Genomic DNA, 18,569 nt, shown 5'->3' on the forward strand with positions numbered 1-18,569 from the left:
ATTTTATCCACAAAAATCTCACCTACTTCACCGGCGTTCACCTGCATCTGCGTAGTATGTGTGTATCCAACAGAAAGGGCTAGTGTTTCCATCTCTGCTGTGTGAAGTAGTGTGGTGATGTAATACTTCCTCAAATCCTCATTTAAGTTGTCCCATTCCACCTTTTCATCTTTCTCGACTAAGTTATTCACACTAAAAACCAAATTCTACGAGAAAAATACAGAAAACATATGACTGTAACAGGCAGAATGAGCAAATGACAGGATCTCCTACCCTCTTAAAGGATGTAATAGCCAACAGAAAAGCCATAAAGTTAGTAACTTCTCTGAAATCGAGTCCAGAGGCTTGAAGGGTGCCAGAGACAAACCTTCCACAACCATGGCCAAATCCCAGACTGGAAGTCTTACATTTGCCACAGGCCTCAACCTCAAAGTGCCACGAAAAGACAGAAAATGTATTTTTGTCTCATGTGGATGAAAGACAACAACTCCCAGAATGCACTTGCTTCGCTGCCCTACGAGGCCACTCCCAAAGCCACGGCTACTGGTTTATCACTTGCCCTCCATGACACAGCCCCCACTGTCGTTTTGATTTTCATACTAATACAATCATTTCGTTCAGTTAGAGAATAGACACTACACGAGCAAAAGGCACGGCAGAGATGCAGCAGGAGTCACATTTCATTCATCATGAGAGCGAAGAGCTGAGCAGTGCGGCAGTCATTCACGGCGTGTGTCCAGTCTGGCGCGTTTTCAGATCATGCCTATGGAAGCTTAACTTTCATAGGAATTCATTGAAAAGTTGAACACTCACTTTACTCCGCACCACTCTGTTATTAATGCCCGAGCCGAGCGGCTGTGCGTATTTACATTCTGTGAGTGAAATCCCTCCCCTGTGGAGAAAGATGACGATATTTTCGTCATCTGAGGATTTTTTCCAGAAATAAAATGCATAATTCTCTCGTCTCAGGGGGATATGAGGGGGGAAAAGTACCATAATTTGAATATACTGCTGGGTTTCTACTGATACAAAGCTTAATGCTAATCGCTGAAGTAACCCTTTAAGGTGTAAAGTTTCCTCGTGGAGGGAGCTCTAGAGTTTAGTATGGTCTCAACAACCTCAGCTGAGAGACCCCCAGGGAGTTTCCGCATCTCCAGCCAGGTGTTGTAGATTGTGCCCCCTCCTGTCAGGAATCTCCCAAGGAGCCATCCAAGAGAGATATTAGGTACGAAAACCAAACTCAGGACAGCCATAATGGGGCTGCTAAGAGTAGGCTGACCCCATCCTGGCAAACTCTCTCTAGAAAATCGTTAAGACGTAGCCTCAGAGGAGCTGGATATGTTAGGGTTAACCAGGGATGAATGAGGGAGAACCAGAGTGGACAGTGTGATGTTTCCTGAGAAGCAAACAGGTCCACTTCTGCCCAAGCCTTCCAAAATCAACTCCACCATCTTTGGGTGGACTGTACATTCCCGGGTCTCAGTCCCTGCCTCGACAGGATGTCTGCTCCCTGATTCAGGTACCCAGGGATTTAGGCTGCTCTCAAGGAGAACTTGCCCTGAGCCCACAGGAGGATTTCACCAGTTTGCAAAGAGGGTGTGACCTCAGACCCCCTGATGATTTATGCATGCATCTTCACCCCCAAAAGAAAACCTGAGGGACTTTGTTGAAGAAGGATGGAATTATGGAAGTATGCGTCCTTTAGATCTATCATGACAAACCAGTCCTTGGATCTGATTTGGGTCATGATAAGGTGGAGTCATCAACATTTTGAACCTGTATTACGGTTTAACTGACACAGATCTATAATGGGATGCAACCCCCCATCCCTCTTTGGAACTATGAAGTACCTCCCTCTCGGGTGGAGGAACACGCTCTATGGCCTCTTTCAGTAGCTCATCACTGCAGAACATTAGATCCAGGGATTGGGGTTGGATCCAGATGGAGGTTGGGGTAGGTGTAGTCTCAGCCTCAGATGTCACGCCCATGGACTGTTGGCTGAACGACTGATGCATATGGCACACTTAACTGGAAATACTTCAGGATTTTTTAAGTTGTCATCTGATTGTTTTAATTCTACAGGATGTCCAGGAGATGTGTGTGTCGCATTCTTTAACATTCTGCCTGAAAACAAATGCTGTGAGACCAAAATCCCTGTTTACAACTGTGACAATGAGTTCTTATTGGATATTGGAACTAAACACTGGATTTTCAAAAGTATGTGAAGTTTGCTGGTCCATTGTTGCATGGGAGGAAAGTGGGAGGAGTTGGATCTGGATCCTGGATCTCGTGTTCTGCAGTGAGGACCATCTCCCTTGGTTGCCAAGAGTGACTGAACTTCCTGTTCCAGCACTTGAGCATGCATGGGGCCCACTACTGTAGATAACACCCCGTTGAATCTTGGTGGACGAGAACTGAAATGGGTTCTGTACCCCCTTTCTATTAACACAGGACCCATTGAGACACATTTGGCAGAAGTTTCCATGCTCCTAAATGGTCTTTCAAGGGAATCAGTCTCTCAACCATTCAGTCTTATTAAAACTGACAGGTGTGTTTCTCTCTTACATCATGTCCCGTATGTGGATTGGTACATAAATTACCCTGATGGTTTCATTGATGTGTTCCTCAGGATGTTCAGTCTCATCTCCAGCGCCTAGTTTATGGCTGGCTATGGCCTCAATGTATGATATGAGGAGAAGAGGGGAGAGTTCAGCTGATGTTTGATATCTTATCTCTTTCAGACGCTCTGGAGTTGACATATTAATCATCTACAACCCAGAGAGAAGAAAATAGTTTTAATATTTACTCAAACGAGGTATATGATGAAAGATCATACATTAAATAATACATTACAGGGAAAATGCAGACAATACAAAGATAACATGCTTATATAATAGACCTTAATCAACAAGCACATTCAAACATTTTTGCTCATGTACAGTCGACCCAAAATTTATTTCAACATTTCACACATTATCACAGTTTAGTCTCTGTAATTTAGTAATAAAATATGACAATAACTCAAGTTTCAGAACAAATTCATATTGACAATGTCAAATAACGTTGATAGAAAGGTATATGTAATGGATTACAATCAACCAATCAGCTGTCAGCTGTTAAATTTAAATACACAATTAGATAATACCAATTTAGGTCAACCAATTACCATGCAATGCTTACTTTTGTTCAGTCTGTGTTGTAAAAGGTCACATTAGCAATTAAAGAATAAACACTTAAGTAAAACATGGTCAGGTCAAAGTATCTGAATAATTTTGGTCCCAAATTTTGATATATTTTATTGGTAGTCCACTGTATGAAGAATGTTTGGGTATAAAATGTCACAGTTTTCTTTATTTTGCTATCCTGACTTACATAAATTAACTATAGTGTCCTGCACCCACTAGTAAAAAATTATATCTGGTGTCTGAATCATTTTTGGTTTGATTGTATAAACTTCCTCAGACAAATTTGTTTATAGCATGATTTGTATTTTATAAAGTTCTAAAAAAAAATAACAAGGCTGGTAGCCTACCTATCAGAGAATAAGCAGATGGAATCAGTTTAAAGGGTGCTGAAATTAAATACATATTTTTTTTATATTTGCTAGGAGAGGAACTGCAGATCTGCAACTTTGCCAGCAGAGGATACCATTTTTTTTGGCATACATTACAATTAATGACTGAACTGTAAGAACCTATAGAGCAGCTGTGTTTTGTCATGCGATTTTTGCCATATAATAATCAGGATGGATTTTAGGAAATGTGTAGCCTGACGGCGTAATATTTAGATTCTAGTCAGAATATAAGTCTGATACTGCTCCATTGGGCTGTGATTATGGGGCATGTTTCAACTGAACCAGGAAAGAAAATGCCTCTGCACTCAATTGGATAGACCTACAACCAATCAGAGCAACGGAGTAAGTGACATATGTTGTCAACAGAACTTGACTGCACGCAAGTTGGAAAAAGTAGAAGAAGAAAATGAGTGTCAACAAACTTTGCCGGTGTTGTAAAAAGAATTTAAGAATACACAGAGTACTTACCAACACGATCATCATTTTTGAGAAAAATAGTAAAGGTGAATGCATATACGAACATCTTTGTTGTAAACAAATTCAACCCAGGCGCTCTTTGGTAACGTGGATGATTACGTTACTGTTGATCATCTGTCCATCATCATATAAAGCCCTGACAATTTGATTCGTCCAAACAGCTCTGGTTTGAGCTTAGGTGCTCCACAACAGATCAAGTCCAGACCAAACTTCCCGACCTCAAATGTTGTGGGCGGGGCTAAGTTCGGCTGGCATCCAGGCTAGGAAATGTCATCAATATATCAGGAATGGTGTGAGAGAGGCCACACAGGAACACTTGGGAGATGAATTAATATTTTGTATTATTATTTTTTTATTTTTAAAGGGAAAACTCATTTTTACATCATGCATTTCTGTCATGACAACTCTCGGAGTGTCTGGCATGGTAATGTTATGACAATGTTTGGTCTTGGCGGAATAGATATGCAATGCTGCTGCTGCGGCTTTTATTACTATTGCTGCTGTAGGTTATTGCGGCTGCAGCTACTGCTGCAAAGCAAGTACGGGACTTGCAACTGCCAATATATACACAACGCTGCTGTGAGAAAGGAAGACATGGTGCTGCTGTACAATATAGCATGCAAGAATTACTCGTAGCAGATCTATACAGGTGGTGCTAGGGAAGGTGGAGGGTTTCTGAAGGCGCGCTGCACTGATAAGGTAAATGCTGACCAAGTATTATAGGTTGAGCATACAAGCTCATTGGCTACTGATACAGCAGGAACCAATCAGCTGTGTCCTATAGATAATTATGTAATTGCAAGCAGGTTGAGTTAAGGCCCAATTGGCCTGCGCTATCTAGAGTTTCATGACAGAACTTTGTATTTCACATTCAGGAAATGTATGAAAATAATAAAAGTAACAAGCATAATACTAAAATATAAAACGTTATGTTTACTAATGTAACCTTGGTTGCCTGAGATTACAGTATTGCGTCAGTAACTGACTTAAAAAACTCCTGCATCTGCACAGACAAATGGCTGACTGCCTATTTAAGTTGCACGGATTGCCATTTTCGTCAGAAAGGTTTTGGCTGAGGAGCAGAAGCGTTGACTCGTCTGTAAGCGTAGTAGCATGGCAAGCTATGCAATGCACATTCCCATTATCTCAGGGAACTGAAACGTTCCCTTTCAATACAGTACACTTGGTACAAATACGACTTAAAGGTTTTGTCAAGCAAGACAGGCTCAGGTCAGAGTATATACAATGAGAGCTTTCACAATGAGAGCATATACAATGAGAGTGTGTCTGCTTCGTAACTGGCAGCCCCATTGAGTGGCCTCCAAAGCAAACGTCTCGGGTTATGACTATAACCCTTGTTCCCGAGAAGGGAACGAGACACTGCGTCGTCGAGTGACAACACTCTGGGAACGCCCACAGCGTTACGCATCTGAAGTATGAATGAAATCAAGCCAATCTGATTGGTGGTGCGTCGTGACGTAGTAGATGACGGCATACCCGGAAGATACAAAAGGGAAGCTGATGCAAACACACACTAGCTTTTGCGATGAAGCGAGTGCTCTAGCCGTGACAGGTGTGGCGACGAGACGCAGTGTCTCGTTCCCTTCTCGGGGAACAAGGGCATAGTAGTCATAACCCGAGACGTTCCCCTTCGAGGGAACTCGCACTGCGTCATCGAGTGACAACACTCTGGGAACGTTAATACCCACTAGGCCACACCGAAATCACCCCACGTCCCAGTGTGAAGCTGGAAACCCAGGCACACTTAGGACGCAAGTACTCGAGCACCAGGCGTCACCGGGAGGTGCAGACTGTAAAATCGTATGAAGGTGTGCGGGGTGGCCCACCCGGCTGCCTCGCATACCTCTTGAAGCGAGACGCCAGAAAGGAGGGCCACTGAGGAAGCCATGCTCCTGGTGGAATGGGCCCTCACGGCCATGGGTGGGGGCAAATTGTGCACCCTATAAGCCGTGGCTATAGCCTGGACAATCCAATTACTGATCGTCTACGTTGACGCAGGCAGCCCCTTCTTGGGTGAGCCAAAGCACACCAACAATTGGTCTGACCTTCTCCAATGGGAAGACTTCTCCAAATAAATACTCAGAGCTCTGACCGGGCAGAGCAGATGAAGTCTCCCCTCTTCCGCCGTCAGGTGGGGAGGGGGATGGAAAGCCTGAAGAACCAGAGACCGGGCTCCCTGAGATGGAACCTTGGGTATGTAGCCCGGTCTAGGGTGAAGGATGGCCCTCACTCTGCCGGGGGCAAACTCCAGGCAGGTTGGCGTGACCGCCAAGGCCTGGAGATCTCCCACTCTCCTCAGAGAGGTAATGGCAAGGAGAAAGGCCACCTTCAGGGTCAGGTTCTTCGGCTCAGCCAGCTCCAGTGGCTCGAAGGGGGCCTCAGCCAGCCCTTCAAGAACCACCGCCTTGTCCCAGGTTGGGACTCTGGAGCGAGCCGCAGGCCTCATCCTCCGAGCCCCACGGAGGAACTTTACAACCAGATGGTGCTTCCCCAAGGGTCCATCACCTAGAGGTGCGTGGAAAGCCCCAAGGGCAGCCACGTACACCTTCAGGGTGGACGGGGTAAGACCAGAGGAGAAGCGATCTTGGAGGAACTCCAGCACTGAAGGCACTGGGCAGTTAACTGGATCCACCTCACGCTCTCTACACCAAGTGGAGAATACGTTCCACTTGAGGCTGTACAGTCTCCTGGTAGAAGGAGCCCTGGAGCTGAGTAAGGTCTCGACCACCTCTGCTGACAGGCCCGCCTCTAGGTACCGAGCCCCCTCAGGGGCCAGACCCAGAGGCTCCATAACTCTGGCCGGGGGTGAAATATTGTGCCCCCTGCCTGAGAGAGCAGATCCCTCCTCAGAGGGATCCGCCACAGAGAGCCGTCTAGCAGAGCTATGATGTCCGAGAACCATACTCGAGTGGGCCACCGGGGTGCTACTAAGAGCAGGCTGATGCCCTCCCGGCGGACCCGCTCCAGAACTCCCGGGAGCAGAGCGATCGGGGGAAATGCGTACAGACGAAGCCTCGGCCACGTCTGCATCATGGCGTCCAGCCCTAACGGAGCTGGATGCCTGAGAGAAAACCACAGTGGACAGTGGGACGCGAACAGGTCCACTTCCACTGGGCCGATTCTCTCGCACATGGCCTCCACCACCTCTGGGTGGAGTCGCCACTCCCCAGGCCTCAGCCCCTGCCTCGACAGGACGTCTGCTCCCTGATTTTGGTCCCCGGGAATGTACATCGCCCAGAGAGACGATAACTTCCCCTGGGACCACAGGAGGATTTGATGCGCCAGTCTGCACAGAGGGCGCGACCTCAAACCCCCCTGGTGATTGAGATCCGCGACAACCGAGGTGTTGTCTGAGCGTATCAGGACATGGTGGCCGCGGAGGTCCGGGAAAAAGCTCCTCAGAGCTTTGTAGACTGCCAGCATCTCCAGGCAGTTGATGTGCCATGAAGAATGCCGGGTCTCCCACAGACCTCTCGCAAAGCGGCCTTCCATGACCGCGCCCCAGCCAGTGAGGGAAGCATCTGTTGAAACGGCTCTCCGGCAACATGATGCTCCCAGCACAGGTCCTTGGGACAGGAACCAAGGTTTCCGCCATATGACGAGGGAACGAAGGCATTTGCGTGTTACCCTGATCATACGAAACGGATTTCCCCGCGGGGAACACCCCTTGGCCCTCAGCCACCACTATAGGGGTCACATGTGCAGCAGGCCAAAAGGTATCACGTTGGACGCTGCTGCCATGAGCCCCAGCAGTCTCTGAAACTGCTTCACAGTGAGGCTGCGGCCTGGCTTCACTCTGGAGACCATCGTCAGTTTGGACTCCACGCGCGCGGGGGACATATGTGCCCGCATTGACGTGGAGTCCCATACGACTCCCAGGAACGTAGTCTGCTGGGAGGACGTCAACACGCTCTTCTTCGTGTTGAGTCTCAGCCCCAAGCACCTTATGTGGGCCAGAACGACATCTCGATGCGGAACCTCCATCTCGCGCGACCTGGCCAGAATGAGCCAGTCATCGATGTAATTTAGTATACGGATGCCCTGGAGTCTCAGCGGAGCCAGTGCTGCATCCATACACTTGGTGAAGGTGCGAGGGGAGAGTGCCAGGCCGAAGGAAAGAACCCGATATTGGTACGCTTCGCCCCCGAAAGCGAACCTCAGGAACTTCCTGTGAGCTGGAAGGATGGAAATATGGAAGTATGCGTCCTTTAGATCTATCGTGACGAACCAGTCCTCGGACTGGATCTGACTCACGATGGCTGGAATTGTGAGCATCCTGAACCTGAATCTCCTCAGAGACCGATTCAGGAGCCTGAGATCTATCATCGGACGCAACCCACCATCCTTCTTGGGAACTATGAAGTACCGGCTGTAGAACCCGGAGTACCTGTCTGCCAAAGGAACCCGTTCTATGGCTTCCTTGGCTAACAGGGCTTGTACTTCTTGTTCCATAACCCGAACCTGCTCTGGGCCGACCACAGTCCGGACCACCCCGTTGAACTTCGGGGGAGGAGAACCGAACTGAAGTCTGTAACCCAGCTCTATAGTCTGCAGGACCCATGTAGACACACTCGGAAGGCATAACCATGCGCCAAGATAATCTAGGCTGGCCTCGGGTGTTAACCGAGATTCGTTCCCGACCCCCTGAAGCGGCTGACCGGCAGGGAGAAGTCGAGAACGATTTTCGGTGGGTGCACACATTTGCTGTCCAGTCGCAAGTCCCACCGGAGGCGACAAAGACAGCATGCGTGTGCGGGAAATCAGTGAGGCCCGAAGCGTCTGTGACGGCGGGAACACAGCACTGATCTCCCGAGAGCTCCGGGGGAAAAACGACCTCGGAAGGCTTCCACCGCAGCTAGGACCGCTTGGTGGAAGCCTTCTTTGCCTGAAGGACGGTCCTCAGATCGACCTTAGGCTCGGAAGGCTTACCACGAGAGCGCCGCCTCTTTTGCCAGGCTCCCTCAGGAGGGGCACGGGGCGGGAGAACATCGGAATCCTCGGACGAGGATAGGGAAAGTGCCTCAGCAGTCCCATATCCTGTCGCGAGGTCCCGCTGCGAGACCCATGATCTACGGCGCCGCTGTGCCTCAGCAACAGCGGGCCCAGATCCCTGGGGCTCGCGGGCTTGGCCGGTCTCATCGAACACAGCCAGCCGTGAGCGCAATACCCTGAGCGGCAGCTTATCACATTCGCTACAGGCGGCTCCCTCGAGAGCCGCCCTAGCGTGCTGCACGCCCAGACATTGCACACAAAACAGGTGTGTGTCCGTGCCCGAAAGGAATCGCGGACACGGGTGCACACACCTTTTAAAATGTTGCCCACTAGCCATCTTTTTTTCTATAGATATAGACAAAACAACACCAAATAGAAAGACAATTCAACATAGAGCGCTTCGCTGAAGAGCAAAAAAGCTAGTGTGTGTTTGCATCAGCTTCCCTTTTGTATCTTCCGGGTATGCCGTCATCTACTACGTCACGACGCACCACCAATCAGATTGGCTTGATTTCATTCATACTTCAGATGCGTAACGCTGTGAGCGTTCCCAGAGTGTTGTCACTCGACGACGCAGTGCGAGTTCCCTCAAAGGGGAACAAATAGCTTCTCTGACTGCCTGAACTGGCTAGAGGGCTCAATGTACACCATAAGGGCCCGAACCAGACAGAGTGTCTGGGCCCTGTTTTTACAGACTCTTCTTAGAGCGTGGTGGGTTATATTTTATCCACAAAAATCTCACCTACTTCACCGGCGTTCACCTGCATCTGCGTAGTATGTGTGTATCCAACAGAAAGGGCTAGTGTTTGGCGCCTGTTCATCCTTAGTGGGAGGGATAGCAGAGGGGGTTATGAATTGCTCTGAAGGGCATGAAAAGCACTTTATGTACATAGCCCCTTCTTTGTCTAAGGACGACCTGTCATTAGGCCCAAACTCAAGGCAAGGTGCGTCCACTGAAAGAACCTGTAAATCGCCAACTTGCTTGTTTGATGCCAAAGTTAGCAGAAGGGCAGTCTTTAGCAAAAGAGGCCAAATGTCGGCTATTGCGAGCAGCTCAAATGTGTTTTTTCCAATCATTTGGCCAGCTATAGGAGCATGGTACGCTGCAATAGCTGCCTTATATACCTTGAGCATGGACGGGGTGCATCAGCTGCCCAGTAGCTCCTGCAGGAATGAGAGTATCGAGGCAATCTTGCAAAATAGAGAGTCTATATTCTGGGCTGAACACCAGTCGGAAAATAAATAGACCATTTCTTGGCATATAGATGCCTAGTAGGAGACCTTGCCTCAGAGAACATGTTAATGACCTCCTGGGAAAGATGTGAAAGCTCCTGTCAAGCGGCCACAGATGGAGGCTCCACAACTCGGGTTGGGGCCAATCTGTCCTCCCTGACTCGGCTGATGACCTGAGAGAGCAGAGCTACAGGAGGGAAGACAGAAACACACAAAGGGGGTAACTTGTGGGCTAATGCATATTTTTCCTTTTTGAAAAACATCGGGCTGTGGGAGTTCTTAGGAGGAGAAATGCTCTTTTTGTGAGTGTGTTTAAAAAAAAAAATTTACTATAACAGTTGAAGGAAGTCTGGATGCACATGCCACTGGCGGGGCAGATCCAGTACCGACAACAAACACAGCACCTTCAACAGCCGCATCACAAACTTCCTGAAAGAATGTCCCCGACAGTAACACTTTGGAGGATGCCATACTTTGTGTTGAATGTGCTTTGACTAGAAGAGGTGAAGGAACACTGTGTGCCTCATAAGCCTTAGCAATTGCTTCCACAATCCATCTGCTGATTGTGTTTTTGGTGGCTGGGCAGCAGTTCTTGGGGGGCCCAAGGCATACCTACATTGTTTTCATCTTTGATAAGTCTTACACATATAGATTTCAAGAGCTCTGACAGGGCAAAGTAAATGTTGCATCTCTTGTTATGCCGACACATGACGAGGAGGATGAAAGGCATGAAGGACTGTAGACCAGGCCACATTAGTGGGTACCTTAGGTACATAGCCTCGGGTGGAGAATAACTTTCACCCTTCCTGGAGCAAACTCTAAGCAGGAGGCAACTGACAGGGCTTGCAAATCTCCTGCTCTCTTAAGTGATTTGATCTCCAGCAGAAATGCCAGCTTTAAAGCAATGCATTTATCTGATGCAGAGTCCAAGGGCTCGAAGGGTGCCAAGGACAACCCTTATAATGTTACAGCTATGTCCCAAGCTGGGGCTCTAACCTGGGCAGCAGCCCTCATCCTCAAGGTTCCTCCTCTCAGCAGGGAGTCAGGGTTTTACAGCCGATACTTAATTGTGCCAAAGAAGGATAGAGGGTTGCGTCCGTTTTTAGATCTGCGATTAATCGCTCTATAGGGAAGCTCACCAGTGATGCGCGGGTCAATGTATAAACAACCCGCACCCGACCGACGTTTTCAACTAACCCGCCCGCAACTCGGACCGCAAAAAAAAAGAAGAAAATATTGTACCCGACCCGCTTCCTGACCCGCATTTTTTAAAAGTAGGCTAGTAAATGCTCATCGTAGCTCATTGGGCCATTGAGAAAATGTTTCAGGCCCTGGCGTGGTGCGCTCAGAGGTGCAGCAGCGAGAGCAGGAAGTTCTTGAGGCGGCCCATCATTTTCCATTTCAGCTCCAGATGCATATTATTGATGAACGCGATGTTTATGTTTCGACCCGGCTTGAAGAATTCATCAGCCCACATTTGGAAAACATTTGGAAAAGTGTGAAAGCCCTTAGGAGCGCAAACTGTTATTTTTCTGAATGCTGTATGATATAGCCTAGTGTTATGTAATACAGGCTTGATTTATTCATTTATTTCGTTTAATTTTCTTAACAATTAAGATGCTGCATGTGTTTATCCAGTCTAATCGAAGTGTGCGTCTCTCCCCCGACTTTCCCAACAAAAATCCCGCCCCCTCTCAGAAAATACATAAAACTGACTTTAAATGCGTTTAAAAGTAGCCTATTAAAATGGTACAATGGCATTGCTCAGTTCAACGTTTTGGGAAATCGGGCATTTTGTCCCGCGTCAGCATTTATTCAAAAGTTAATAACGCTCAACATTCAAAAGGTAAATAAGGATTTATTGACGATCCGACCGACCGTGACCCGAATATCATTAAAAATATTTTTGGATGACTCGTAACCCCGGGTAACCGCGGGTGGCCGCGGGCACCCGCTCATTTTGGATCAACCCGCGCATCACTGAAGCTCACATTCAAAATGCTGACTCTCAAACAGATTGTGTCACAAATCAGATCCGAGGACTGGTTTGTCACCATAGATCTAAACGACGCATACTTCCATCTATCCATCCTTCCACAACACAGGAAGTTCCTGAGGTATGCTTTCCGGGGTGAAGCTTACCAATATCGTGTTCTTCCTTTCGGCCTAGCTTTGTCACCTCAAACTTTCACAAAGTGTGTGGATGTGGCTCTGGTACCCCTGCAAATGCAGAGCATGCGCATTCTTAATTTCATCGACGATTGGTTGATTCTAGCTCACTCAGAACAGATGGCGGTTTGGCATTGAGATGTCATTCTCGCTCACGTGAGGTAGTTGGAGCTGAGGCTGAACACGAAGGAGTTCTTTCTCCAGCACAGAGAACCACTTATCTGGTTGTGATATTGGATTAGATAACACAGCAGACGCGTCTGCTAACGACAGATGCATCCCTCACGGGCTGGGGGGCGATCATGAGTGATGAGGTCTGTGGCAGGACCATCATCTATCATAGCACATAATCGCCTAGAAATGATGGCGGTGTTTCAGGCCCTAAAACACTTCCTTCGAGACCTCAGGGGCATCATGTACTTGTTTGTTCAGAAAACACATCGGTGGTCTCATATATAAATCATCAGGGGGGGTTCTGAGGTTGCTTCCCTTATACAAGCTGGCTCACCAGAAAGTCTCCTGTGGGCCCAAGTGAAACTGCTTTCAATCAGGGCAGTTTACATCCCTGTGCACCTGGATCAGGAAGCAGACAGCCTGTCTAGGTAGGTGCCAAGACCCGGGGAATGAGACTCCACACCGAGGTAGCGGAACGCCTGTGGTTATCCAGTGCCTCTGGGACTGGACGCCATGGTACAGGAGTGGCCGAGGCTACCCCTCTATGCCTTTCCCCCGATTGCTCTCCTTCCCGCTCATAAGTTTAAGTCTCTCAACCGAGGTTGTTGAGACCATCCTCCACACCAGAACTCCCTCCACGAGGAAACTTTATGCCTTGAAGTGGAGATTATTCACTTCATGAATCACCAGTGGGATACAGTTAACTGCTGTGCTGTGCTGTACTTCCTGCAGGAAAGATTATCCGCAGGGTTATCAATAAAGGTGTTTGTGGCGGCCTTAGATTTTTGCTTGCTATTTTGTTTCTCTTACAATTGGAGACATTCAAGCTCTCTGGGTTTTACCTTCATGCTTGGAATTTGCGCCCGGCATGATTAAGGCCTTCCTTCACCCTAGGCCATGCTATATTCCCAAGGTCCCACTAATTCTGTAAGACTGATTATACTGAAGGCCTTCTGTCCTCTTCCTTTCCGGATGTCAGACCAGGAGAAACTGAATCTGTTCTGTCCTGTAAGGGCCTTAGATGCTTATGTCCTCACAGCTCTGTGGAGAAAATCTGAACAACTGTTCATTTACTTTGGGTCACCTAGGAAAGGGTACCCTGCATCTAAGCAGAGGATGAGCAAGTAGGTGGTCGAGGCCATCTCACTTCCTTATGAGTCAGCCGGTCAGCCTTCACCCATGGCTGTACGGGCCCACTCTACTAGGAGTATGGCTGCTTCCAAAGCATTACTCCTTCCGGGATGTTTGTGATGGGAGGCTGGTCCTCGCCGCACACATTCGAGAGGTTCTACGAACGTGACTTCAGCTCCATTCCAGGGGCGCAGGTGGTACCGTCTTTGTGTGCACAAAGATTTCACACAGACGGGCACTTGCTCATATGGCAATGTGGGTATAGCATTCCCGCAGCGTTTCGCCATACTCCCTGCTTGCCCGTGATCAACTTGATTCAGGCCTTTCAGAAGCTAACGCTGTTTGGTTCGGGTATGCTTTATAGTTTCCTGGTCACCCGTTCTGTCACACCATTGGATGGATTCCATAGGTGCTTCACGATGCAATCATGCAGGGGCATTCCCGAAGCGTTTTGACGCAGCGTCACGTTCCCTATTCAGGGAACTAAGGTTACATACGCAATGAGACGTTTTCCCCATAAGTGTCAGTTACTGACACAAAGCGAGTGAGCCATAATAAAAAGGATTCTAAGCTAATATATTAAAAATATATATAAAAAAAAATTGCTTAGCATTATAGTATTTTTTGGTATTTATGGTATTGTATATAACTTAGTATTATAATGTCTTATAGTATAATAGTTGTTATTTTTAATATTTTCATACATTTCCTGAACGTGAAGCACAATGTAAAAATGTATTTAAAATTTAGCCCTTTAAAATAAAATAAAATGTTTCTGTCTCAACTTATTCCTGAAATATTGATGACATTTCCTAAAATACTATGTCCATCATGATTGTTATATGACAAAAATATAATGACAAAACCTTCAGAACAGCTGTTTCCTGAGCAAGAGCTGTTCTCAGCAAGGTAAGAGGAAAAACATCTGAGAGAGATGTGACTGAATTCTAGTCATATGATTTCCAGTTATCACTGAGTGTACAAGCACTGACCTATTACACACATATGACTTTAAAGATCAAGACAGAAAGCAGAGCCGTCACATTTTGGACATTGTTATATTTAAAAATTTCTATTAAATCTGTATATGTACAAAATTAATCAAACGTTTTCTTAATGTTCCCATTTTACATTATACTTTGTATACATTTTTGTAACCAAAGTTATAATACATTGAAACGTTTTAGATTAGTAAAATTTTAAAAATGTTTTTAAAAGAAGTCTCATCTGCTCACCAAGGCTGATCCAAAATACAGAAAAAACAGTAATATTGTAAAATATTTAACAATTTAAAATAACTGTTTTCTATTTGAAAACTTTGTGTTGGCAAAGCTTTGATGAATAGAAAGTTTAAAAGAACAGCATTTATCTAAAAATAGAAAGCTGTATAAGGTAACATTATACACAAGTTTGGGGTAAGTACGATTTTTTTATTTTTTTAAAGAAATAAATACTTTTATTCAGCAAGGATGCATTAAATTGATTAAAAGTGACAGTACATACATTTATAATGTTACAAAAGGTTTCTATTTCTGTTTCTTTTTAACGGTTTTCAACATTGGTAATAATAATAAAATTAATATTTTACAAAAATATTTCAAAATATTTCTGTTTTTGCTGTATTTTGGATCAAATAAATGCAGCCTTGGTGAGCAGAAGATACTTCTTTTAAAAACATAAAAACATCTTAGCAATCTAAATCTTTTTAATGGTAGTGTATATACACAATACGTGCACTGTATCAAATAATTAATTTAAATGTTTATATTTAGTAGTTAAAGACACTTAATATAAAATAGAAACCATTTTCTTTATATTATTGATCTCTATAATTTGCTGTATAATTGCAAAAAGCTAGCAATATAATAATAATAATATTGGAAAAAATTAATAAAATAAAAAAATTTATAATAATAATAACAACAATTTGTTTATAATATGGTATTGTTTTGTGAAACCAACACTTAATGTAAATAATGTAACTCACTTTTTGCAGTGTGTTATTAACAGCCTCTTTAATACATTTGTGGTCCTGATGGCAGTGCTTCTTTGTATTTTCTGATACAAACAAAGACAAAAGTTTTCCTTTTACATTTTATTCAGAGTTAAAAGTTTTTAAATATGTCAAAATGTAGAAACAAGCATGTGGGAGAAAATAAAATGTGTTCACTGCAATATTTTCCACTTTATACTGAGAGCAGAGTGTAACTTTTCTCACCTGTGCAGTCCATCCCACTGTTAGGCTTGAACCAGGGCCCTGCTGGGGACGTATAACCTCTCAGGCATGAGCAGAAGAATGAGCCGTTTGTGTTGTGGCATTTAGCAGAGGGTCCACATCTATCAGCATTATCCTCACACTCATCAATATCTTCAATTCAAAGAAGAGCCATGCTCATATTCATTATATACTGTATGTATATATATATATATATATATATATATATATATATATATATATATATATATATATATATATATATATATATATATATATATATATATATATATATATATATATTCTTCTCAGCATTCATACATTTCTAGGTAGTGTCCAAAGTGTGTCAACCTTTTGGAGCCATTCATACCTGTGCAGTTGGTCCCATCATTAGTTTGAAACTTCGGCTTTCCGTTTGATTTGAATCCAGACAAGCAGGTACAGTAGTAATTTCCAATGGTGTTGGTGCAGTTGGAATGTGGGCCACATATTCCAGTTACATTCTCACACTCATTGTCATCTGTGAGTGGTCAGATAAACAGATTCATTAAACCAAGAAGCAGCAGTTATATGTATCTAATAAACCAAATGTTTTACCTGAGAGTTTCAGCAAGACATGGCAATATTCAGAGTAAATGAAAGAATGAAAGATTTGGACATTTTGAATGTCAATGATTTCAAACATTTTCAAACTTTTCAAACATTTTGAAAGATTTGGCATTCAGGACATTTTGAATGTCAACTTCACAAAGCCTTTTCTGCAAGTGTCTTATGTAGTTTGTAAACTTGGGAATTTTAAGCTTGAAAGGCAGCTGCTATATGCTAGATTTTGTCTTGGAAGACAGGTTAGCAATCCCCTTACCAGAGACCCCTCATTTTGGCAAGTGAGGCATAAATGGCATACCCAAAATAAAAAGGCTGCTGCTCACAAGTCATTCTTAATAGACACACAACCAACATATATTTAGAAAGTCAACACTTGAGAGTTTACAGCTCAAGACTCAGAATTACTGTTATTAATATGGAGATATATAGGCTCAAATATAAAAACAAAAATAAAATTTTTTTTAAGAATATTTTATGTGACTGTAGTATAACAACTTATAACCACAACAAAAGTGAAGCCACAAGTGTGGTCATGCTTTATTTCAAATCTGAGGATATCTCTCCATGTCAGGGGAGTTTTTAGAGAAGGCTGAAAAATGCTAATCAAATATGTTATTGCCCTGTATACATCCATTTGCAGTCTTTTGTCTAATGTCTGGTGAGGAGAACTGCTCAATTCATGCTCTAATGTTCCTAATCGACAAATGTTTTACACCTCTGTCGGTGTGAGACTTAATCTTATTCTTAAAGACTAAATCTTAGACTTATTTTAAGACTAAAATTATTATTTTATTGTTATTCTTTTGTTTGCATGCAGCCATTATCACCTTTATTCTGGCATTATGGCTTGCCAAAACACCACTTTCATCCCACGCTACACTAAGCCACATATTATCTCCACATCTAAATATATACATTCAGAGGTGGAAAGCAACAAATTATATTTACTCGCGTTACTGTAACTGAGTAGTTTTTCTGTGTGCTTCTACTTTTTTTTAAGTCGTTTTAAAAATCTGTAATTTTACTTTTACTTAAGTAGCTTTTGTTTGTAGTATTGTACTTCGCTACATTTTAAACCATATCCGTTACTGAGTAAAAATAAATAAATAAAAATATGCGTGCTCTGGAAACTACTGCATTGAATTGAAGGGCGGGAGAACAAATATGCAAAAATCACAAAAAGATGAAGACGGACAAGGCAGACGTCAGTGATGCAGACCCAGCTGAAAGTGAAACCCCGTCGTGAACCCCTGGCTAGTCTGGAAGAATGGAAATACTTTGGATATAGAAAAAAATATAATAATAACATGTGGTTGTCCTGGAGGATATCCAATTTGTGGATGCAAAGTGGTTGCAAAATGAGGGAAACACATAGAAAATGTTCAAGAACAGCAATCCCTCTGTGCAGATAAAGGTATGTTTATAACTTAAGGCCGAATGATTTCTGTAATGCACAGGGAATCCCGGAATCCAGTCATGAAAATGTTATTTACAGTAGGCTATAACGCAGATGTCACGTAACATGCAAACTGATGGATGAATTAATAAGTCGAAAGTAGCGCTGTACAATAAATCAAATCGTGACATGGTCTGTGAATATTAAAGCGCAAAACACTGCTATATAAATATATGATCTGCTTGTTCTGTCTCTGTGTGAATGAGCAGTGCCGTTTCATCTACTACATACGCAAGCACGCATGATGCTCGGGGATGTTTTTAACATCTCACAATTTTTTAACATCTTCACATATTTGGACATGAACACATGAACATTTCCAGAGCTGATGTGAGAGAACCCCTAATGAGCATTTCATCATTTTATTTGAATCAAAACCAGTGTCAAATACACTCTGAAATAGGTCTTCACTACAACCAGTCAAAATAAAAGCTTAATTTAACTAGAATAAATTATGACGAAATTTATATTACTAGTGTAGGCCTACAATAGAATGTACTTGTCAATAATAATAATAATAA

At 44.2% G+C, this 18,569-nt stretch overlaps 1 protein-coding gene across 1 annotated transcript in view; it reads right to left on the minus strand.

Moving 5' to 3' along the window:
- The window catches only part of adgrl4 (adhesion G protein-coupled receptor L4), a 49,337-nt gene that overhangs the window by 7,310 nt on the left and 23,458 nt on the right, over window positions 1–18,569 (minus strand). The window contains exons 3-7 of the mRNA XM_079844779.1: window positions 16,357–16,506; window positions 15,990–16,139; window positions 15,759–15,829; window positions 2,601–2,768; window positions 23–206 (exon numbers count right to left, since the gene is read on the minus strand). Coding sequence (XP_079700905.1) covers window positions 23–206; window positions 2,601–2,768; window positions 15,759–15,829; window positions 15,990–16,139; window positions 16,357–16,506 — 723 coding nt within the window. The remainder of the gene's footprint in view (window positions 1–22; window positions 207–2,600; window positions 2,769–15,758; window positions 15,830–15,989; window positions 16,140–16,356; window positions 16,507–18,569) is intronic.

Source organism: Gobio gobio, assembly GCF_949357685.1.
Source record: "Gobio gobio genome assembly, chromosome: 19".
NCBI lineage: Eukaryota > Metazoa > Chordata > Actinopteri > Cypriniformes > Gobionidae > Gobio > Gobio gobio.